Genomic DNA, 24,438 nt, shown 5'->3' on the forward strand with positions numbered 1-24,438 from the left:
AAAAGGAGGAAAACATGTAATTCTAACTAATATTAGTAAGACAACCTAAATACTTAAAATACAATACCAAAACTAACAAGAAAATAGTAAATAGATTATAAGAACCAAAAAAAAAGGAGAGAGGAAAAATGCAAGAGTGAGAAATAATAGCAAGAGCAAGGGGACACACAAAAGAAAGACAAACAATCTCAAATAAAAGACAAAAGGAGAAGAAAGAGATAATTGTTTTGGGATAAAACTTGAATGAAGAGGGAAGGAAAGAAGCCAATAATGAAAAAAGACTCTAGGAAGGAGGGTCGAAAGGAAATGAGTTAAGAAGGAGTTGCCAAGTAGGGTTAAGATGTCATCCTTCATCTCGATTGAGATTGGTAGTGTGGTTTTTAATGCTAATGGCCCCTTTGAGTTTGCATTTGAATAAATTGTCTTCTTTGGTTACAACTTGTGTTTTCTCAAGGCAAATATGGTGCTTGGTATGGTATGAGTGTTTGACAAAAGCAGATTTGGAGATTCTAACATGTTTAATATCAGCACTATGTTCTTTGATCCTAGTGCTAATGGACCAACCAGTTTCTCCTATCTAGGGGGTGTCATAGGAGCAATCAATCTTGTACACTCCAAAATGGAGGAGAGGAGATAAGGGGTCTTTGACAGAGGGAATGGACCTTCTGGTAGTGGAGATGGGTTTAAACATTTATTATTTAGATGGAGGCAAGTGTTGATAAACAACTATTATAGCTTGTTTACTATTTAAAATTTGTTATATTATACAATCAATTATTTTACTCTCATGTGACTATTATTTACAAGTGCGTATATGTATATGTATATGTAAATGTATATGTAAATGTATATGAATACGCATACGTGTATGTGTATGTGTGTGTTGAAAAGGAAGATAATTTAAACATATGCTCAAACATATATTTTGGATTGTACAAAAATCTATTTATTTCTAGTTGATCTATTAATATTAAAAACAATAATGTCTCTTGCAATTTAAATATATAACCTATAATACAAAATTGGGAGTTTCACTAAATAGACAATATCAAAGCACAAGGATTTGTAATAGGATCTTCAATATCATAAAGAAATAGATCGATGTATCTTTAAGTACTGTGTAGTAAAAGGAATTTTTCAAATGTATTAGAGGTTGGGTGAAAAAGAAATGTCCCTTTTTCATTTGGTTTTCATAAGAGTGCAGAAAAGAATTGTATAGTACTTTCAGATGGTGGTGTGTATACTCCAAAAATGATATAAAAAGATGCAATATTTACACTATATTGAAGTATATATAAAATAACAAAGATGATGGCATATATATAAAATTGATCTCACTTGACAATAAAAGGAAAACATTATTTTAAATAGTTTTTAGTATTCCCATCAACATATTTCAATAGGAAAGCATAAATGAAAACTGAAAATTTAAAAATGGCTGAAGTAAACGAGGAAGTTACGAATGGAAGACTTATATGTATTCTAATCACCTTCAAGTTCTGAAACATATATTATTTACATAAAGGCAAATCTGAATAAGTCTAGCTATTTTAGCTTGTTGCCTTCTTATTTTAAGTACTTCTAATGAAAAAAAAAAGTAGAATGCAAATTAGCATCGAAGATTCGATCCTGGATCGATGTTAAGTTGCTTGCAAAACTTTTGATAATAATTGACTCTGCTACTCACAGCTCCAGAATTTCCTCCATTACATTCCATACCATTAATGGCTCTGATTGTGGCTCCGAAGCCTTGCCCATTAGTAATTGCCTTATGACAGTTGCTATTCACCATCCAAAACCACACTGCTGTCTTAAATGAGATAGTGGAATCAGATGCCACAATCTCTGGATTGTTCAACCCATCAAATTTCAAGTAGTTTCCTGCTGCTCCGTAGTTGTAGTTCCTATCATCAACTTCCATTATCTTTGTTACCGTTATATACAAAAATGAAAACTGTTATGTACAAAATGAAAATAGTTCTTACTCACCATGAGATTTGAAGAGGGCCTCTACCATAATAACGCTTTCCAGCTTTGCAAGGATATTGGGTGTTGGAAGAATCACAGTAGTCGCTACCAGGATTTTGCTCTTCAATGTAGCAAAATGCTGAGATATATATGAAAGAAAAAGGGAAAAAGTGAGTAAGTGACTAAATCTCCTGGCCAAGCTTCTAACAGCATACAATTAGTATTATCTGCTCAATGAAAAAAAAAGAGTTTTAAGAATGGACTAGTATATGCAATGTATACTTTACCTCCAGTCTCATGGGCAGCATTAGCAAAGAAGGCAGCCAATTCTCTCTTATTAACATCAGAAGACCCAGATGTTCCAAATCCTTTGAAAGCATTGGCAGCATTAATAAAAGCATTATAGTTGTAAAACCCCTTTCCTTTACACCCACTGCCTGCTCCTCCAACTATAGAGTTAAAAACACCAGCAGTAACTATGGAACCCACGCTTCCACCACCTCCAGTAGATGGAGAAGAATAACAAGGGCCTTCTTTGCAACCTTCTCCACAGTAAGCATTGCCTGATCCACAGTATCCATATTTACTGCAACACAGTCCATTGGAACACCCACAATTCTGACAAACTCCCACACCCACTAATACTAATAGAATAAGCAGTAAAGATACTGAATAAGATGAGGGCATGTTGCTCTTATTGTTTTTCAGAGCCGTGATTTCATTTCCTTGGTGTTTATCCTCTATATGGTACCCAATTTTATAGGGGTTATTGTTTGCATCAGTATCATACTAGTTGAAGAGGCGTGCATTTTCAATGCTTTTTGGGATTGTTGCGTATCATTCACGCATGTTTAGCCTCTGGGATCAAGTCTAGACTCCATAAACTAGGCTCATATGCAGAGCACCTACTTCATTTATGGGGAGCAGATTTCGTCAAACATCAAAGATTCTGAAACTCAGATCATCCAGATTAACTTTGCTTGACCTGTATGAAAGGCTTTTTTAAGATATAGTTTTTTTTATTTTCTTTTTATGAAAACGAGTCGGATATACTTGTCTTTCTATAGCAAAATATAACAGTGTGAGATGTCAATATGCTTGTCTTTCTAGAGCAAATTGTGTCAGTGTGAATTAGGATATAATGTACATTCAAATTAGACTTTCATTAAGCAGTTATGTGTAGGGGGATTCAGTCTGTTAAAGTTGTCCAATCTGGTCAGAATGTGTTTCTGATAGTTTGAATTTTGATGAATGGTTTTTTTATTTCATATTATTGTTCTCATCAATTGTGTTCAATCAACGGAATTATAATATTTTTATTTTTTTTAATAATTTTATAATATTTTTATTTTTTTTAATAATTTTATATATAAATTATATGAAATTCGATTAGACCACATATATAAAGATACTGAACAAAGAGCTTAGTTATATACTGCATACAAAAATGCTTCCCTGTGAACAGTAAAGATGTTAATAAAGCTATGTATACTTCAAGAGCATGGTAGGAATAGTGCCGCTAACAAAAATAGTATATGGTTTGGAGGGCTTTTTAACATCGAATAAATATCAGGAACCTAAAGATTTCCCATGTCACTTTATCCCAAGAATAGAGACGTTTAAAGTCCAAAGACATGGAAAACTTCTACTTAAAGAAGGTTGAGCATAAGTAAAAGCCTTAGGCAGCAGATAATCCAAACAATATATAGACAACAAATGAATCATTTAATCTTGATGTTAGCCTTCAACTGTTGACTGAAAAACAGGAATCAGTATGTCAACTGGGAACCAAATTGTGGTACTGTCTTATAGTCTGCTATAATATGATGAATATAAATGATATGAATCTTTTGAAGTTTGATTAGAGTATATATATATAAAAAGATATTACCCAATAGTTTATTCTGTATATAGCTAACTGTATAGGTACGCTCCCTGTGAACAGTAAAGATGTTAATATTCTTCCACCATAGTTTATGTTGTCTGAACAAAAATAGTCTATAAATGCCTTGAATAAATATTAGAATTCTAAAGATTTTCCATGCCACTTAATCCCAGGAATAGAGACGTTTAAAATCCATAAGCCAACTCTCATAACCTAAAATCCTTAGGCAAACAGATAATCCAAACGATAAATAGACAACAAATGGATAATTAAGCTTGATGTTAGCCTTCAACTGTCAACCACAATAGAGGAATCAAAATGTCCACCAGGAACCCGATTGTGGTACTGTTTTGTTGGGTGCTCGTCTATGAGAATTTTTTTTTTTTTTTCATGTACTTCCATCATGTGATAAAGTGTGAGCTGAAATTTATTTTGTTTTGATAATTGTTTTTTTTTTAAATGTGTTTGTTACTTGTTTTTTATTAAAATAAACAGTAAAATAAGGGTGCTATTTCTGTATACAAACAGTTCATGAGTGGTAAAAAGAAGGCAGCAAAATAAGGGTGCTGACCCTGTACAAGCTTAGGTCGAATAGGTCAAAAACAGCAGATCAGAGGACCACTGCCAAAAGCCTACCTAACCAAAAACAACACAATAGCAGAAAGCTACGATCCCAACTCAAGAGGGGAGAATTACCCCCAACCTGACACAGAGATTGGGAGGGGCAGGACTTACCATTATGCCTACGACAAAGTAATGACATGCATTAAATGTGATTGTAGAGAGTAAATGATTTAATTAATAATGTTGTAAAATTTGAGGTTAATTAAGACATGTTAATGTTTGAAAGATTAAATTTATTTGGATAAATATATTTTAAAGAATGATTTTGTTTGGGTAAATAGACACATTTCATATTAATATTTATCTTTTAATAATATTTTAATATATTTGTGCTAGTTTTTTTTTTTTTTCAATAAAAGTGGATTATTCCACTAAACTTTTTTTATTAATATTTTTTTTATTTTTTACACAAGATTCGAAGAGCATACCAGAGGAAAGAACCCTGGGAAGAAAACCTCCAGTCACAGCTCATAAAATAAACCTATAGTATCTAACGGATTAATTTATACACCCGGCCCAAAACCACATACAAAATGCGGGCACAACACATAATATCAGTTTTGCATAGAGCCCATATGACAATTTGCCAAAAAACCCCATCAGATAATTTTCAAATGTAGACTCCATAGCTGCTATCAATGGAAGAAGACAAAATTTTCCAAAGCCCTATGCCAAATCCCATGAGCCAAAAACCTTCCTGCCAAAAAAGAAAGTATCAAAAAACCTTTGAAAAAACACTATTATATCAAATACCATGACCTCGAACTCTTCTCTAGACAACGAACATGAATACTTGAAATGAATGGGGAAAACGTGAATAATTATCATCATAAAATTCTACATCGACGTTACTCAAGAAAATCATATGACTATTGCTGCAAACATTCTCATACCCTAGAAGGAATTTCCTCAAAACCCACCTCTCGCTGATTAGCATTGCTATCATTGGCTAAATTTGCCAAATAATTTGCAATCTTATTAACTTCTCTGTAACAATGGGATACCAAGAAAGATTCAAACAATTCTAATTTTTGTAAAATGGAATCAAGTATATACTGCAAATTCCAACAATTCGATTTATTTTTCATAACACATTGAATAATCACCATAGAATCACCTTCAATTATTAAGTCCTTAATTCCCAAAGAGATTGCCATATCCAATCCAAAAGACAAAGCATGAAATTCCGCATAATTGTTAGTTTTAAAACCAATAGCATGACACTTAGCTCAAATAAAATTTGCATTGTGATCATAAATTACCATGCCTACCCCAGCCGGCCCAGGGTTACCACGAGAGGCCCCATAAAAATTCAGTTTAAAGTGCCCCTGCGGAGGAGGTTTCCATCTAGCAGAGCATCTCTTACCTATTGCATCATTATTTTTTAAAATTGAACCATGAGAGGGTAAAACTGACAGCAACTTCCAAACTCTAGTAACTCTACTATCCCAGTGCGAAAAAGAAGATTTTCCAAATTCTTATAAATAAATGACAAAACAACCTTAGAGATTGAAGACTCAATTTTTAATAGAACCTTAGACACAGGAGACCTTTTTTTTTAAAATATCATGTTGTTTCTCTCTAGCCAAACATTCCAAATCACAATAGATGGAGATATGATCCAAAGGCATGCATAAAAAGATGAGGCAAACATAAAGGGCCAAGATCTAAAATGGGAAATGAGATCCTTACCAATAACAAAGGATATATTTAACTTCTCAAACAACCACTGCCAACATTCATAAGCATAATCACAATGTAGGAACAGGTGTAAAGAAGATTCCAAAATTTTGTTACAAAGGACACAAGGGAAAACAACAGTAATACCAAGCCTATCTAGTCTCATACCTGCAAGGACTCTATCCTGAACTGCCAACCAAGCAAAGGCTCCAACTTTGGGAAGACAAGCCGAATGCCAAAACAACTTATAAGGCCAAGAAGATAAATCTTTAGCAACCATAAGAGAGTTGTAACCATCTTTAATAGTGTACTTACCAGAAATATTCTTTGTCCAAATAAGTTCATCCTCAGAATCAGAAAGAAATACAATTCTATCCCCCAAAATCTTTTCAAAATCTAATTTCATGCTTTGATCAACATATAAGAAATCAATCGACTTCCATCTAGCTAGCTTAAGGGGTCCACTAGTCACAATTTCAAAATAATCTGCTACAAAAACACCCCAAAGGGAGGAAAGAACAGTGATCAGAGGAGACCAATCCCTAATATTCACCAAAGGTATATTTGTGCTAGTTTTAATAGTTTTTAATTAGTAAATTGTGGTCTTGTGAACTACTCTTATTATATTCATATTATGAAAAACAACATTGTCTTACAATATTTCATTCTAGAGTGTGATATGAAAGAAAACATTTTTTTTACTTACCATGGAAACAAAAGCCAACATAAAGATTTAACTCCTACCCAACAATATTATTTTTTTAGCTATATCATGTACTCAATCCTACCTATCCCCACACCCACGCATTACTATGTCTAGTGTTTGTCAATAATATTTCCATAGTCAACAACATCTAGCAGAACTAATCCTACTATGCTCTTGATGAAATTGATGGCATTCTTACCTTTCATATGATCAGACTGAAAAAGAAAACTAGAAACATAGAGAGAAATAAAATAGAGAAGAACTATGTCAATTGGAGCACAACGATAATTGATTTATGCATTTAATTTATAATTAAATACACAATAAATTTTATATATATTGCAGCATAGAGTTAGTTTAGACATTTATAATGGATAGATGAAAGAGAGCAATATGGATAGTTGTAGGCAATGTTAGGCGACTAGTCTATGTCATCTTGTACAGTTAATATATTTATTCTAACCACCCTCATAAATTAATCATATTAATAATTTTAATTAATATCTCCCCATAATCTAGAAAAGATCATTCATGATAATATCCCTAAATAACAACCATCAAACATTCATGTGACTTTTCCTAATCATAAAAGACTTTTATTATATACAAACTTAGTCTCACATAAATATTTGATGGTTGTCATTCAAGGTGGATTGTTGTGAATTATTACCACCGTATTAGTGAATAAGTGATTGCAAATGGTACCTACCTGATAAGGCTTTGTTCCAAGATTCATCTTTTCTAGATTATAAATGTATTTAAAAATAATTAGTATAATTAAGTTAGGTTGAGGATGTTAGAATAGATAAACTATAGATCACTTGACATACACATGTTTCCTTGTCCACGACACTCTCTTTTAGAGCACTATAAAGCCTTTGCTTCACACTCACTTCTATCTGTAGGAAAGCATATTGAGTACATGACTTCAAAATATTAAGTTTGGCTCCTCACATATCTTACTAGTGAAACATCAAAAAAATTACAAGCTCAAACTCTTTATTATAGATAGAATAGAATCCTTCAATCTCTACTATCATGAAAAGAAAAAGAGAAATAAGATAGAGCAAAACTTTGCAAATTAGAGCACACCAATAATAGGCTTTTGTATATAATTTATGAAAAAATACATAATGGATTTTATAGATAATATGGCATAGATTTAGTTCAAGCACTTATATTTGATAGGTGAAAGAGAATGACATGGACAATTGTAGGAAACATTAGGAGACTGGTTTGTTTTAACTTGTATTATTAATTTATTTATTCTAATAGAAGCACCTCTAGATGCCAAGAGAGAAGTATTAATCAATAAAAAATGTTGTCTAGGCAATGTGATCTCTAATACTTCATTCATGACCCCAACATAAGTATTTTTTAATAGAGATGTCATCATTATTTTTACACATTATTTATCATCCCTTGCATCTAACATAACTCCAATAAACATTAAAATAATGTGTGTACCAACACGATCATATTACTTTAATTAGGAAGATTAAAATATTTATAATTAATAATTAATAAATTTAAGTTTTTATAAATTTCATGTTAGTTACAAAAGTTCATAATTAAAAAATAGATTTTTATTATAATATAAAGAAAATGGGAAAGACATGAAACAAATAGATAAAGAAATTAATTACTTTTACCTTGTCTTTGACTTTCTCATATCATGGAATGATCTAAAGTACCCTCGTCTAATTGTTTTTTTTTTCTTTAGATGATTTTTGCATGGGTGGAATATGGTTACTTATAGAAGTTGCATGATGTTGAGATGATGATAGATAGGTGAAGAAAATAGTAGCGTAAGGATAAGATAAGAGAAAATGGTAAAAATGAGAGCAAGGGCTTTCATTTATAATTTTTTTATGGAGAAGATCAATGGCCAAGATGTCATATCCAATGGAACGTGGATAGGATTGAAAGACAGTGAGAGCATGGATTAAGGGATTAGCCTTGTGAAAAGTGTCACAAGGTGGAGGCATGATAATAACAAGTGTCATATAAATAAGAGCTAGTTGTGCTCACACATATGTGGGAACATATGGGAAAGCTTGTGAAAGGGACGAGTGTAAGAGATAGGGTTCCTATAACATGACCTTTTCATGCTCAGACATGTGTGATCATGAGTGGGTAGGGACACTTCTCACATGATGGCAAGTTTAGAACTTGATTCATATAGATGGATTTATTGGCTAGGATTAATTGTAAAAGGATTAAAAGGTGAGGTCAAATTAAATATTAGGAAAATGGTAATGAAGGTTAATTAGCCTAAGTCAATTAATCAAGTAGGTATTAATTTATTAATTTAGTGAGAGGATTTGAGGGATAAAAGTGTAGACTTAATTAACAATATAAATTTATATAATTAAAGGTAAAGATAAAGATAAAGAAAAAATTAAATAAATGATAAATATTTATTTAATTGGATTCGATAGGGTAAATTTAAGTGTGGTTAGGTATGAATAAATTTAGGTGTTTACATATTTCCATCTTTGATATTGTGTAATGATTGTAAGAAGTAATGTTATATTAAAGAAGAAAAAATATAATGGGTAGGAAGGGATAAGGAATAGTTGCATGATTCCCTAGTCATTCCAATAGTATGAGGAAGGAGGAGGAGGAGATAGTGGCATGCCCCATTAAGAGGACAAACAAGTTCCAAGAAAATGGGTATGCTCTCAAATTTATAGGATGGCTATAGGATGAAAGGTAAAAGAATGTGGAGAGTAAATAGATAGAAAGGATATATGGATGATGGATAGATGGAGGAGAATCATTTTATGGTGGTATTGGAAACCCGATAGAGGAAAATAATTTTGTGGTAGTACAGGTAACCTAGATCTTTGAAATTGTGCTTAACGTTATGCACCAACCCATAAGGAACCAATTGGGCTTAAATTGGCTCTTCGAGGAGGGTTCAAAAAGGTCTAGCTGGAAAGTGATTCTCTAAACATAATAAATTGTTTGATTAAAAAGACAACCCTTAGCTAGATGATTAATAATATAATGTAGGAATGCTTTCAGATGATTGCCAAACTTGAAGAAATTCAAATTTTGCACGTTTTTAGGGAGGGCAATATGCCTACAGACCACGTGGAAAATCTTGGTGTTGCTAGGGATGATGAAAATGGTGGTGGGAAGGAGAATCCTTTTCATTTCATTTATGCGAACTGGCGTGGAAGGCTGTCGAAAATCTCTCTCCAATAGAGCATTAATTATGACATCTTTTCACATGTGTAAAACCATTCCTAGAAAGAAGTGGAAGCGACCTTCCAGACTATTCCTATGGGCTTGGTTTTTTATCACCTAGTTGAAGCCTGGTTTTAGTGTAAATGCTAAAATTTGCAGAGGTAACAATTATATCGGTGGAGAGAAGAATTGAATGAACCCTCATCATGTGAGATATGGGAGATAAACAAAGAGCTATGGGCGGAAGTTGTGAATGGTGGTCTCGAACCTTATGTAAGAAGACTCCATGGCCATAACCACAAGCTCACAGAAATGTTTGTTAAAAACTAGAGCAATGGGGTGCTAAGTGTGTATGGTGTTGAATTCAGGATAGATGACCCCTTCATAGCTGAGATTGCAGGTCTAAGTATGGAGGGAAAAAAATTCTACAGAGAAAGGAAAAACTCGGAAGAAGCCCTATCAATTTTTTATGACAAAAAGAGCAAGAGAAGCAGAGTCTAGAAGAACCTGGATGGAGACTACAATTGAAAGGATCTTATGAGGCTTTGGGTGGATATGGCAGAGTTCATTATGAGGTACATAACCCTTGATGGTTGCTTCGCTAGTATTTTTACTTATCATTTCACTATTTTGAATCACTTTAGGAATGATAAAAAAATATCAATATTGTTTTATTTACTGTCATCTCTTGAGCATACCATTCACAAGTATTTTGAGAATGATGAAAATTTGGTTTTGCATGAGGGGTTAATACTCATAATTATGGAGTATTCTAAGGCTCATGAGGTTAAACCCTCCCCTATTTTGATAAACCCCAAACCCTTAGCCAGCTAGGATGTGCATAATGTTTCCAATACAGAATTTGGTGAGAAGGAGGGTGGGATGGCCATGGACTAGAATGAAATCCTTGTATTAGATGACTCTAAATACAAGCCCTAGGAGGATGAGGGCCCCCCACAGAAGCCCACACCCGACAGTACTAGTAGTAGGAAAAGAAAAATCCCACCTAGATGGGCAGCAAAAAAGTTGAAAACCCTTGTTTCTCAACCCCAAAATTTGGGCCCACAAAATCTAAAAAGGCTAAAAACTGGGAAAACTTGGGCAGAGACTCAGGATAAAGGGGAGGATGAAATTAAACTTGACATTTCCCTTACTGTGGACCCCAAGGAGCTTAAAAGTGATGAGATGGATGTTGGCAGGCTACTAAGTAATTCATTTTCTAACCAGGAGAAATGTTTCCATTGGGTTTTTGATGAAATTAATTTTTTTAAACAAGGTATCAAGGACATTATAGACTCTTTCACTGAGAATTCGGTAACTGATAAAACTGATAAACTTCTGAAGCTGATTCAAAAAATTATGAAAGATATTAAGGTTATGAAAACAAATCATGAGGCTAGGATTGACAGGCTAGAGAATGATATACGGGATTTAAAGGGAAAACTCAAGGGTTTGGTGGACATTAGTAAAGAGGAAATCTTTAACAGTGCGGTGTTGGCATAATGTGAACCGGCATGAAGACATAATGATATTGTATGTTGTCATTGATGTCAATATGAGACATGGTGAGAACCGGCACATGTGATAGGTGAAGAGAGAGGAACCAGCATATGTATGAACTGGTTTATATGCCAAAGTGAAGCGGCACATTTGTTCAAGGTGAATCGGCATGTAGTTATGTGAACCAGCACATTGAAGCATTGTATGGTTACCGGTTGGTAGGTAGCTTCCACTTCAAGGTTTCCGGTTGGAGCAACTCAAGTGACTCAATCGGTAATCTTTGTGTGATGAGTTAGCAGTATGATGGAAGACAGATCGTGTTGCCACGTAAGCTCTATGCGCATGAAGGATCTTGCATGAAGAAGACTATTCCTATCCACCTCAGGAAAGTGCGAAGTCTATCAAACGGTGATAATGCGTGATGGGTTATCAGCCGCCATGAAAAAGGTGGATAATGGATGATGGAGAATGTCTTGAGATCAATTCAAGATTGTTGCATTTAATGCAGTATGATTCAACAATCAAGATCAAACCGTTTGAATTGCTTAACCTAACAGGTTTAGGGTTTAGGGTTTTTGCTACCGACCTGTATGTTTCCTATAAGGTCGATGTTGTGTTTCTTTCTGAGATTGTTGGCAAAATTTGTGAGTGTGTATCCAAGAGAAGTGATACGTGATTCTTGCCAGACCAAAGGAGAGAAGAGATATCTGCAAAGTGAATGTGCAAAAGGTGAAGAGGAGCTAAAACGGATCTGCATTAGCATTGAGTGTTGTTAACAGATCATTGTAATACCTGTTGATCTCTAACCACTTCAACAGTTGTAAAATCCCCTAATAGGGTAGCCTTAACTGGCTTGATTCAAAATCCCTTAAATCGGGTGGTCTTAACCGGCTTGTTTCAAATCCCTTAACCGGGTAACTCGAGGCTAATGAGTTTTGAGAAGCTTGAGAAGCTTAGGAGATCCTTTCAGCTATTGAGTTCTTGAAATCCTCTAACAAGGTGACCCTACCAGGTTTAACCCTTAACCGGGTATCCCTTAACCTGGTGATCCCTAATAAGATAGGTTCCTACCAGAAACTATTGTAATGTCCTTAACCGGACAAGGCTCCTAACAGAACGGACTTCTAAATAGTTCAAAAAGTAGCTTGTGGGTATTCATCCCCACCGTGGTTTTTCCCAGTTGGGTTTCCACATGAAAAATATGTGTGTCATGTGAAATGCTTTTGTCTTGTGATGCTTTGTTTTACTTGTTAAGCACATGAAGGTTCTATGTTTTATGTCTGTCTATAAAATATATTGAACTCACTATTGTGAAGATCTGATGGTTAAGTTTACTTGTTTATGCATAAGAATATAATGATATTGTGGTATTGAGCCAAGAGGAAAGCTTATTGAGTGATCGGTTCATGACTAGTTGAGCTATATTGGATGTTGTCAGTTGCACTCTATTTTACCGGTATCCTTGTTTGTTAGTCTTTTGGAGTATTTGTTGTCAAACCGGTTTTGGACTGTATTGGTGTTTGTACTGATTCACCCCCCCCTCTTAGTACCGGTTTGGTACTAGTGGTTCATCATTGAGTTATCAATTGGTATCAGAGCTCCTCCAGGTCCTCTGTGTTGTAAGCCTAACTGCTTGAGGAAAAGATCTTAGACAAATGATGAAGAGAGAAGGTCCAAAGTTTAACAGAGAAAATTTTGGTATATGGAAAGATAGGATGAAGATATTCATCAAAAGCATGGGTGTTCAACACTGGAGTTATGTTGAAAATGTATATGTTGTTCCTACCGGTACTCTCACTGATGACCAAAAGAGAGAGATACAAGAAAATGGGCAAGTCATGGAAGCCCTCATCAGTAGTTTATCTGACATTGAGTTTATTGATGTTCAGGACAAGGCAAACCCCAAAGAGGTATGGGATGCTCTTGAAAATATCTATGGTGGTGATGAGCATGTAAAATACGCTAAGGAAGAAAGCCTGAGAGGGAAATTTGAAGACATGCAGATGGTTGAAGGAGAGACCATTCAGCAGTATGGAATAAGAATCAAAACAGTTGTTGGAGAAATAAAGAGTGCAGGTGGCAAAATAGAAGATTCCACTATGGTAAGTAAAGTCCTAAGATCCCTGTTGTCGGTCTATGCAATAAGGGTTGCTGCTATTTAGGAGCTAAGATCAATAGACAAGTGTAAGGCATCCTTGGACTCCATCATAGCCAAGTTGATAGCCTATGACTGAATAGTTTTGATGGTAGTGTTCAAAAGTCAGAATTAGCTTTTAAAGCTTCTGCCATACCATTCAGAAAAGGAAAAGAGGCTAGCACTAGTAGGGAACCCAGTCATAACAGAGAAATGAAGGATGAAGAGTTTCTGATGGAATTTGAAGCTCTTCTAGCCAGGAGATTCCCAAAAGGGACTGGTAAATACAAAGGTAAGCTTCCTTTGAAATGTTTCTCTTATAACTAGATAGGACATATTGCTATGAACTGCCCTAATAGTGACAACAAGGATAAACCAGAAAGGTCCAAGAAATTCAGAGGAGGAAGCCAGAGAAATTGTTTTGTGGCAGTTGATGAAGGTGTCACAGATGAGGAATCAGAAGATGAAGAGAATGAAGACATCGTGTTTGTTGCTGTAAAGGAAGATGTGGTAGACAAGAAGGCTCTTGTCTCTCGGTTTGATGATTCCAATGAGTGGATCATTGACAGCGGTTGTTCTCACCATATGACTGGTGATCGGAGCAAGTTTCTATCCTTAGAGGATTATGATGGTGGTGTGGTTCGCTTTGGCAATGATGCACCATTTATGGTCAAAGGAAGAGGGTCCATCTCTTTGAATGGAAAGAGTAGTGCTGACAATGTGTACTGGGTTGATGGTCTCAGACACAACCTTCTAAGTGTTGCCCAGCTAAATGACAGTGGTCTCACTCTGCAATTCAAGAATGGAGTTTAAAGAATCAAAGGTAAAGATGGTAAATTGGTAGCCACCGGCATGTAGACTAAAGGTAACCTATTTCATCTAAATGCTAATATAAGTACATGTCTTATGGCTAAGCTTGATGATAGCTGGATATGGCATAGGAGATTCTGTCATGTGAACTTTGACAACATTATGAAGGCTAGTAAGATCAAGGTAGTTAGAGGGTTGCCGGTGCTGAGCAAACCAGATAATACCTTGTGTAGAGAATGTCAATTGGGGAAAATGTCTTCCTCAACCTTTAAAGGTAAATCTTTCACTGCTGACAACTTGCTTGATCTTGTGCATACTGATCTATGTGGTCCTATGAAAACTAGAAGTGTGCAGGGTGATAGGTACTTCATGATTCTCATTGATGACTACTCAAGAATGATGTGGGTCACATTCTTGAAAGACAAGTCTGAAGCTTTTGGGAAATTCAAAGCATTCAGAGCATTAGTGGAGAAGGAAAGCGGTAAAAGGATCAAGTGTCTCAGAACTGATCAAGGAGGGGAATTCACTTCTAGTGAATTCAACAAGTATTGTGAAGAGTTTGGCATCAAGAGACAGTTGTCTGCCCCCCAGACTCCACAGCAGAATGGCCTAGCAGAGAGGAATAACCGGACTGTGGTTGAAGCAGCTAGAACCATGTTGATCCAAGGAAAGGTTTCTCACACCTTCTGTAGAGAAGTGGTGAGCACTGCAGTCTACACTATGAATCAGGTACTCATCAAAAAGAGTAAGGACAAAACTCCTTATGAGTATTGGACCGGTAAGACACTTGTGGTTAACTACTTTAAGGTATTTGGTAGCAAATGTTACATCAAGAGGAGTGATCATCAAGGTAAATTTGAAGCTAAATGTGAAGAGGGAATATTTCTAGGATATTCCACCAAGAGTAAAGCTTACAAGTGCTATAACAATAGGACTCGGAGAATTGTGGAAACTATCAATGTAAAAGTTGATGAATCCTTTGAGAAGACTAAGGAAACTGGTAGTGAGCAAGTTGTAAATAAAACGGTTGCAACCTTCTGGGAACCAGTTGTCAGTCAACCTAGTACCAGTAACAGTGTTCTTGAACTGATGAATGTTGATACTAATGAAGATGAGGATGAAGAAGAAAAGCAAGAAGAACCAATTAAGACCATTCCTCGGTATGTCAAGTTGAATCATGATCCCAAGAAGATCATAGGTGATAAGGATACAAGAATCCTTACTAGAAGAAAGATCAGAAAAAACTTATGTATGATCTCTAAACTTGAGCCTAAGTCATTCAAAGAGGCTCATAAAGATGAAGACTGGATCAAGGCAATGGAAGAAGAACTTGACCAGATAGAGAAAAATGGTACATGGTCCTTGGTACCCAGACCAAAGCATAAAAATGTCATTGGCACCAAATGGGTGTTCAGAAATAAGTTGAATGAGGATGGCATAGTGATTAGGAATAAAGCCAGCCTGGTATGTAAAGGATATGCTCAAGAAGAAGGTGAAGACTATGGGGAAACCTTTTCTCCTGTAGCCAGACTGGAAGGAGTTCGGATGCTTCTTGCATATGCAGCTTTTAAGAGATTCAAGGTATATCAAATGAATGTAAAATCTGCATTTCTAAATGGTGTACTTGAAGAGGAGGTGTATATTGAGCAACCAGATGGGTTTGCCCTACCTGAAGACAGTGACATGGTATGTAGGCTACATAAAGCATTATATGGTCTAAAGCAAGCACCTAGGGCATGGTATGAGCACCTACATTCCCATCTTGTGAAGATTGGATTTGAGAGAACAAGTGAAGATGGCAACATCTACTTGAAATCTGAAGGAGATCAGATCTTGATTTGTGAAGTTTTTGTTGATGACATCATCTTTGGTGGAGATGATAAGATGAGTCATGAGTTTGCTGATGAGATGAAGAAAGAGTTTGAGATGTCACTCATAGGGGAGATTAAGTTCTTCATTGGACTGCAGATCCAGCAGATGGAAGATGGAATCTTCATCACTCAGTCCAAATATGTCAAAGAGGTGTTGAAGACTTTTGGCATGGAAGATAGCAAACTGGTTGGTACACCAATGGTGACTGGTTGCAAATTGACAAAGGAAGATGATTCCGCACTGGTTGATGAGAAGGAATACCGATCAATGATTGGTAAGTTGCATTATGTAGTGCATAGTAGACCAGATATTGCCCATGCAGTTGGCATCACTGCAAGGTTCCAGAAGAGTCCAAGAGAGTCTCACTTAAGTGCAGTCAAGCGGATTCTTAGGTATCTAAAGGGAACAGTTGACTATGGATTGTGGTACCCATACAGCAATAATTTCAATCTGAAAGTATTCACAGATGCTGATTAGGCTGGTAATGTGGATGACCCAAAGAGCACAACCGGTGGTGCATTCTTTCTCGGTGGTAGACTAGTCTCATGGATGAGTAAAAAATAGAGTTGCATCTCTCAGTCTACAGTGGAAGTGGAGTATGTTGCAGCTTTCATGAACTTCACTCAGACAATCTGGATGAAGCATGTACTGGAAGGCTTCAAGATCCCTGTATCTGAACCAGTAAGTATATTCTGTGATAACACAAGTGCTATCAATATATCAAATAATCCGGTTTTACATTCTAGAACCAAGCATTTTGAGCTTAAGTATCATTTCTTGAGGGAAAAGGTTCAGAATAAAGAGATTGCACTAGAGCATGTGTCTAGTAAGGAGCAGTTAGCAGATATATTCACCAAGCCTCTCCAAAAACAACATTTGTGCATTTGAGAGGTGAATTAGGGGTATTGCCCCTTCAGGAGGTGAACTAAAACTGATTGTTCCACATTAGTCAGGTACTGGAAAAACAAAGTTTTGGTTGATTGGTGTGTTGAAGGATGCTACTCCTCAGGGGCAGCAGCATGATGAAACATAAATGTTTGTACCTCCACTGTGGCATTATTGTCAAAGGGGGAGAAGGAGTGAAGCGAAAAGATATCTTCAGCAAATGGGGAGAAGATGTGAAGAAGAGAAGATATCTTTTGTATATTGGCATCAATGCCAAAGGGGGAGATTGTTGGCATTATGTGAACTGGCATGAAGACATAATGATATTGTATGTTGTCATTGATGTCAATATGAGACATGGTGAGAACCGACACATGTGATAGGTGAAGAGAGAGGAACCGGCATATGTATAAACTAGTTTATATGCCAAAGTGAAGCGGCACATTTGTTCAAGGTGAACCAGCACATGGAAGCATTGTATGGTTACCGGTTGGTAGGTAGCTTCCACTTCAAGGTTTCCGGTTGGAGCAACTCAAGTGACTCAATCGGTAATCTTCATGTGATGAGTTATCAGTATGATGGAGGATAGGTCGTGTTGCCACGTAAGCTCTATGTGCATGAAGGATCTTGCATGAAGAAGACTATTCCTATCCACCTCGGGAAAGTGCGAAGTCTGTCAAATGGTGATAATGCGTGATGGGTTATTAGCCGCCATGAAAATGATGGATAATGGATGATGGAGAATGTCTTGAGATCGATTCAAGATTGTTGCATTTAATGCAGTATGATTCAACGGTCAGGATCGAACCGTTTGAATTGCTTAACCTAACAGGTTTAGGGTTTAGGGTTTTTGCTACCGACCTGTATGTTTCCTATAAGGTCGATGTTGTGTTTCTTTCTGAGATTGTTGGCAAAAGTTGTGAGTGTGTATCCAAGGGAAGTGATACGTGATTCTTGCCAAACCAAAGGAGAGAAGAGATATCTGCAAAGTGAATGTGCAGAAGGTGAAGAGGAGCCAAAATGGATCTGCATTAGCATTGAGTGTTGTTAACAGATCATTGTAATACCTGTTGATCTCTAACCACTTCAACAGTTGTAAAATCCCCTAACAGGGTAGCCTTAACTGGCTTGATTCAAAATCCCTTAAATCGGGTGGTCTTAACCGGCTTGTTTCAAATCCCTTAACTGGGTAACTCAAGTCTAATGAGTTCTGAGAAGCTTGAGAAGCTTAGGAGATCCTTTCAGCTATTGAGTTCTTGAAATCCTCTAACAAGGTGACCCTACCGGGTTTAACCCTTAACCAGGTATCCCTTAACTGGGTGATCCCTAACAGGATCGGTTCCTACCAGAACCTATTGTAATGTCCTTAACCGGACATGGCTCCTAACAGAGTGGACTTCTAAATAGTTCAAAAAGCAGCTTGTGGGTATTCATCCCCACCGTGGTTTTTCCCAGTTGGGTTTCCATGTGAAAAATATGTGTGTCCATGTTTTATGCCTGTCTATAAAACATATTGAACTCATTGTTGTGAAGATCTGATGGTTAATTTTACTTGTTTATGCATGAGAATATAATGATACTGTGGTATTGAGCCAAGAGGAAAGCTTATTGAGTGACCGGTTCATGACTGGTTGAGCTATACTGGACGTTGCCGGTTGCACTCTGTTTTACCGGTATCCCTGTTTGTTAGTCTTTTGGAGTATTTGTTGTCAAACTAGTTTTGGACTGTATTGGTGTTTGTACTGATTCACCCCCCCCTCTCAGTACCGGTTTGGTACTAGTGGTTCATCATTGAGTTATCATGCGGAAGGACTCAAAAGAGTTAACGAGAAAATTGCCATTGAGATTGCTCAATCGGTTAGATCCGATTTGTCCTCAGATGTCAATGTGGACAAGAAGAACCGGAATATACAAACCTCTATGGGGCCCTCTACCAGGACTAGGAGAAAAAACCAAGAAAGAGGCAGTTTGAGATTTATCATGGAAGAGTTCCAGGAGATCAACAACGGGATGATCCAGAAGAATGTCGAGCTCCTGAAAGCTCACAGTTAGTTGTTTTTAGCTTGTGTTTTTTGCTATCATTTTGTTTTTTGTTTATTAAACTTTGAAGGGTGCTTCCCTTATTTCTGTTGTTGTTCAGTTGTTATTTAGACTCTAGTTTATCTTTGTTTATGTTTTGATGGATTTGGGTTTCGGTTCCTTGTAAAACCCATTTATCTTAATCAAAAATGCATAAGGAACCAAGATGACAATGTGTCAAGTATGTGATCAAGAATGTCAAATATAAACATATATGCCTTATGACACCATGACATGTAATACCATGATGCCTTTGTGGCAATGGGGTGTAAATATTATGATAAATGCAAAAAATGATAACACACAAGAAACAATCATGCACAACAAAACAAAAACTAAATTAAGATTTTGCCCCTAGCAAGCTGAAATTGACTAATTGATTAATGGATTGATGAGAATAAAAAAGTTAACAATAAGAAATATATATATTTAAAGGATTGAAAAGGATACATCCCTCTAATGATAATTAAATCCTAGAGGATCAATGGATTGCTAGCCAATTTGGATAAAAATTATGGATGTTTTGGGATGATTGGGTAGATTGCAAGATTGGATTGCATGTGCTAGGATTGGTTGCACTTGAATGGATTTCTTTTAGATTTTTTGGATTGGATGGATGAAAGGAGGATAAATGGATTTCATAGAGGATATGAAGGATAAGATAGAGTGATGGATAAGAAACAATGAAAAGGAAGGATTGACGCTTGGTAAATTTTGGGGGGATGGATGAATTTATTCAATAGAAAATAAGGGGATTGAGTGGATGGATAGTGATAGGATATGGAGGATAGAATTGTGGAGCTCCAACAAGTATGTTGCAAAGAATTTAAATGATCCACACTAGGTGTTTTGAAATTAAGAATTGGTGGATGGGAGATGCATGAAAAGAGAGGATTATAGTTAAGGAGGGAGTGTATGGTAGAGGAAGTAAGGTTTTAATTGTTCAAAATGTGCATGGATATTTTTCCCTTAAGTTCATTGTCAATATAAAAGGTGGCAAGGGAGGATTAATTTAGGTAGGATAGAAGAATATAAGATAAGAAATACAGTGAGGGATGTGAGATGGAAGATATGGATAAAGTGAGATAGATAGGATGCATGATGTTTATGAAGGTCCTTTGTCTTATCAAGATAAAAGGTGGAAAAGGGAGGATAGGGTTAGATAGGATGAAAGAGAGGGTGGACTTAGATAAAAGGTGGAAAAGGGAGGATGGAATGTGTTAGCAAGAAATATAAGGCATATAGATTGAAGTTTTGTTCCTAAAGGATTTCTATAGTTACATAGTCTTAATGCCTCAGACTCAATCCTATTGAGGTAGAAAATAGAGTTTTATAAATCCTACTTAAGTAATAAATTATAAAGAAACATAATATACACATATTAGACCCAAAATAAAATGTATCTATATTCATTATAATCAATATATATAAAGTACATTCCTTATATCTCCTTTATATTGTATATCTCCTCTATATGTTCTCTATTATTTTGAATAGATATGTCCCCTCTATATATATCTTCTAAAGGGCATGTATCCCTTAGATAGTAACCCTAAATAAAATCCTATCTTCTAAGTTATACATTCTAGAACCCCTATATCTGATTTACAACTTTACATCTCAAGATCAATGTGTGTACTCCCTTTTTTGTCAACTTCATCCCCTTGATAAAACCTTGACTTTTTCCTCAGGTCAACTAGTCTAAGGAAGAATATCTTTCTAAATGGTCTATAGGGAATCAAATTGATCATCTCATTGCTTCTTTTCTAATTCTAGTCGATTGATATGGATATGCAGCTAAACCAGTTGACTATCTATTTCTAGAAATGAGTTGGGTATTTGTATGTTTTAGAGGAAGGCTTGTGTCTATCCTTAATTAGGCTAATGATATGATTCATTTGAAGAATTAAAACTCCCTCAACCACCTAATTTTTCTTCGTTCTTTGTCATTCTCATCTTGGGCCTTCTAGTGTTGATCATGGAGGTCCTCAATGTTTACCTGTTCTACTCCATCTTGATCTTTCATTGCACCATGTTGCTGGGAATTTTATAGAATTTGCACTTCCAACTGCTCCATTTGAACTTTGACAGGTATCAATAGATTTGGCCATTGTAGGAAGTATTGGTACAATTGATTAATCTCCACCTCAATATTCTTGATGTTTGTAGCCTATTCTTCCAAGGTGGTTTGTGTGGTTGCATATTGATGTCTTGCTTCATCCTCCTTATTCTTCTCAAATTCATTTTGTATCTAAATTATTTGTTTGCAAGCCTAGATATTGAAGGAGTTCATTGATGACTATCCTTGGGTGTATTGGGGTCAGTTGAGAGAGGTCCCCCTTTGCATATGGATAAGTATCTAAATTTTTAGGGTTTCAAGCAGATCCGAAGCAAATATGAACTAACAATTATATGCAAATTTAAATTCAAAAGATAAAAGAATAAAATAGGACACAGATAACACAGAGGTTTAACGTGGTTCACCCAGAATGGGTTATGTCCACCATACACAGCCATCCAATATTTCTTATTATCCAGCAAAAATAGTACATCAACCTCTCAATGCCTTAAGCATCCCAGCCACTTATAACATGCCTTTTTAGGGCACCAAACAAAGCCGGCCTTTTTAGGGTTTTATTACAATGTCGGTTTTCATCAACAAAAACATCCAAAAAAAAAATCCTCGAGGGTTGCCATCCCCGGACCCTGGCAAGGATACGTGCTGAGTGTACAGTACTTTGTTGATCAGTCACCACATATCAACATAAATATCCTTAATAATTTCTTCAACCTTCTTAGTTGTCTGTAAATTTTCTTTAAGAACATCCTCCTTGGCTAAACATTGTATAATATTCCCCTATTTCAAAATTTTGGAGGGGAGTGATATTGTTGATGTCAACTTGGTTTCCAGCCACTAAGATGTGAAGTGTCTAGGTAGAGGATTCTTATTGTTGATGTGTTTGGATGAGATAATTTCAAATGTGTGCCATGGTGGAGGAACCTACTGAAGATGCAGTAGAGGCAGAGGCTCCATTGTCAATCTAGGAGTTGCGGAAACTATTATTTCCTTCAGTTTCTCTATCTTCTCTTCTTCAAAAAGTTAGTGTAAGCCTTGGTGATGGCCTTTGTGATCTCCATCTGAACTTGTTGAATTATTTCCAATTTATCCAACATTAGTTTATCAATTTGTTGCTTTTTTTGGAGCTCTATGCTCTATTTCTCCTTAAGTTTGTCTAGTTGTGGGGGTGTAAGGTCTGGAGCAATTGTCTAGATAGAAGTATCTTTCAGTTTCTCCTCCTCTTGTTATGATTTTCCTCTTTGGCCCCTTATGACAATTATTAAAGGGCCTAGGAGGTTTCAGATGAATTCATCCATTGTATACTTTTGTAGTGTCATAAAATGTACACCTTTAATTAGGGTGTCCAATTCCATGCTTAGTTAGCAATCATTTTAATATATCTCATTATACTATGCATTATAGGACTTTCATAAGAATTTTAATTAATTCATTAAAATTTGAGTCCTTTATTAATTCAAATCACATCACTCTTTATAGATTGGGTCCTTGATTCTAAGTGTGCCCTTTTATCATTTCATCTGATTTATCCCTAATTCTACCCCAATTGCAACTTTCAAAATACATCTCACATATCTATACATCTTATCTTGAGCCATTAGGTTGGAATCGGTATTAAAATCCCGTTATCTTGCATTACTAAAAAATTGAAAAAAAAACAAAAACTGTTGGGACCAAGATGACCATTCCCCCTTTGTCCCACACTTTTTTACCTAAATTTCAAGAGAATAATTTGGCAGTCCTAATAAATATAAATCATGCTCCATGCAAATAAATAACTAACTTAAGTCAGCTTTTCATCAAATTCAAATCTAGGATTTCATATATAAGACAATTCACTTCCTCATCTATGATGATGTTCTGGCATCTTTGGAGAGAAACCATTATGCAATAGAATATATCCTAATGAAATCAAAGGGTTGCTTTAGAGGAGTCTTACAGATCTAGAAATAATTACTTATTCATCAACAATCATTCAACCACGGAAGCTTCAAGATACATTGGAGGATGATAGGGAATCACTTATTGATGATTGGCTTGTACCTCTTCCTAAGGGAATTGGTATGGTTTCATGTTGTTCTTATATTTCTACCATTGACCTTCAGATATACATCATTTTTAGCTTCATATTTGCATTCCAATGTTGTAGTTTTAAGCATTTCAATTCAATCATTTAGGGTTTTGTTCTAACACACTTGACTAGACTCTAGTTTGCATATTAGGCATTTTAGCTCATATGCAATCTTAGACACACTTAATATTCAAGAGCACGGTGCACAATATTCTAAATTCAATATCAACTATTTGTGGAAGTAGAAAACCCCTATATATCCACCACCATATCATTTTCCATCTTGCAAGTGCAGTTACAAGTACTTGGCAAAGCCAGCAAGTCCAAATATGCATCAAGGGAATATCCCACACCTATTCCCAATTCAAACCTCTTTCCTCAAGACCAAGGTTTTGGGGGAACCATTGTCCTTATGTTTCTATAGAAAATTTGGTAGGTGGCTCCCAAACAAGTTCAGGTTGCAAGTTTTCCAACAACAGCTCATACTTAGCATACCAGGGCATTCTGAGTGTCCCAGACCTATAGAATCAGCTTCAATTTTTAATCATGGGTATGCAATCAAATTTACTATTCATTTCTATATCTCATTGTGTTTATCAATCAACTACAGTACCACAAGTGTTCATTTACTTCATACTTTAGTCATAGTTTTGCATTGTTTCAACCTATTTCCATAGTTCATTCATTTTCTAAAGCACCAAGAATACAAACTCTAGAAATGTTATTTGACTCTCTTTTATAGGATTTAGCCAAATACGATCACTCCTCTAGGTGATTTTGTATTCCAATGTATGTATGAAAGTGGATCTTGGTCTTATCCTTACCTAATTCTATTTTCACACTCTACATTTTGGTGAACCCAACCTTCTTGCATTGCATTTTCTGATTTGCCTGTGAATTTCATTTCAAAATAATAATAATAATAAATCAAAATATAATTGATATCATGTAA

General features: G+C 35.7%; 1 protein-coding gene across 1 annotated transcript; it reads right to left on the reverse strand.

Annotated features, from left to right (window-relative positions):
* Positions 1-1,609: 1,609 nt before the first annotated feature.
* On the reverse strand, positions 1,610-21,449 carry LOC131051637 (endochitinase 4-like). Its single transcript, XM_059210128.1, has 4 exons — positions 21,338-21,449; positions 2,256-2,708; positions 1,990-2,107; positions 1,610-1,904 (listed from the first exon to the last, which is right to left on the reverse strand). Exons 1-4 carry the CDS (start codon positions 21,447-21,449, stop codon positions 1,610-1,612), a joined length of 978 nt encoding a protein of 325 aa, XP_059066111.1.
* Positions 21,450-24,438: the final 2,989 nt, after the last annotated feature.

The sequence above is a fragment of the Cryptomeria japonica genome, chromosome 8 (genome assembly GCF_030272615.1).
Source record: "Cryptomeria japonica chromosome 8, Sugi_1.0, whole genome shotgun sequence".
NCBI lineage: Eukaryota > Viridiplantae > Streptophyta > Pinopsida > Cupressales > Cupressaceae > Cryptomeria > Cryptomeria japonica.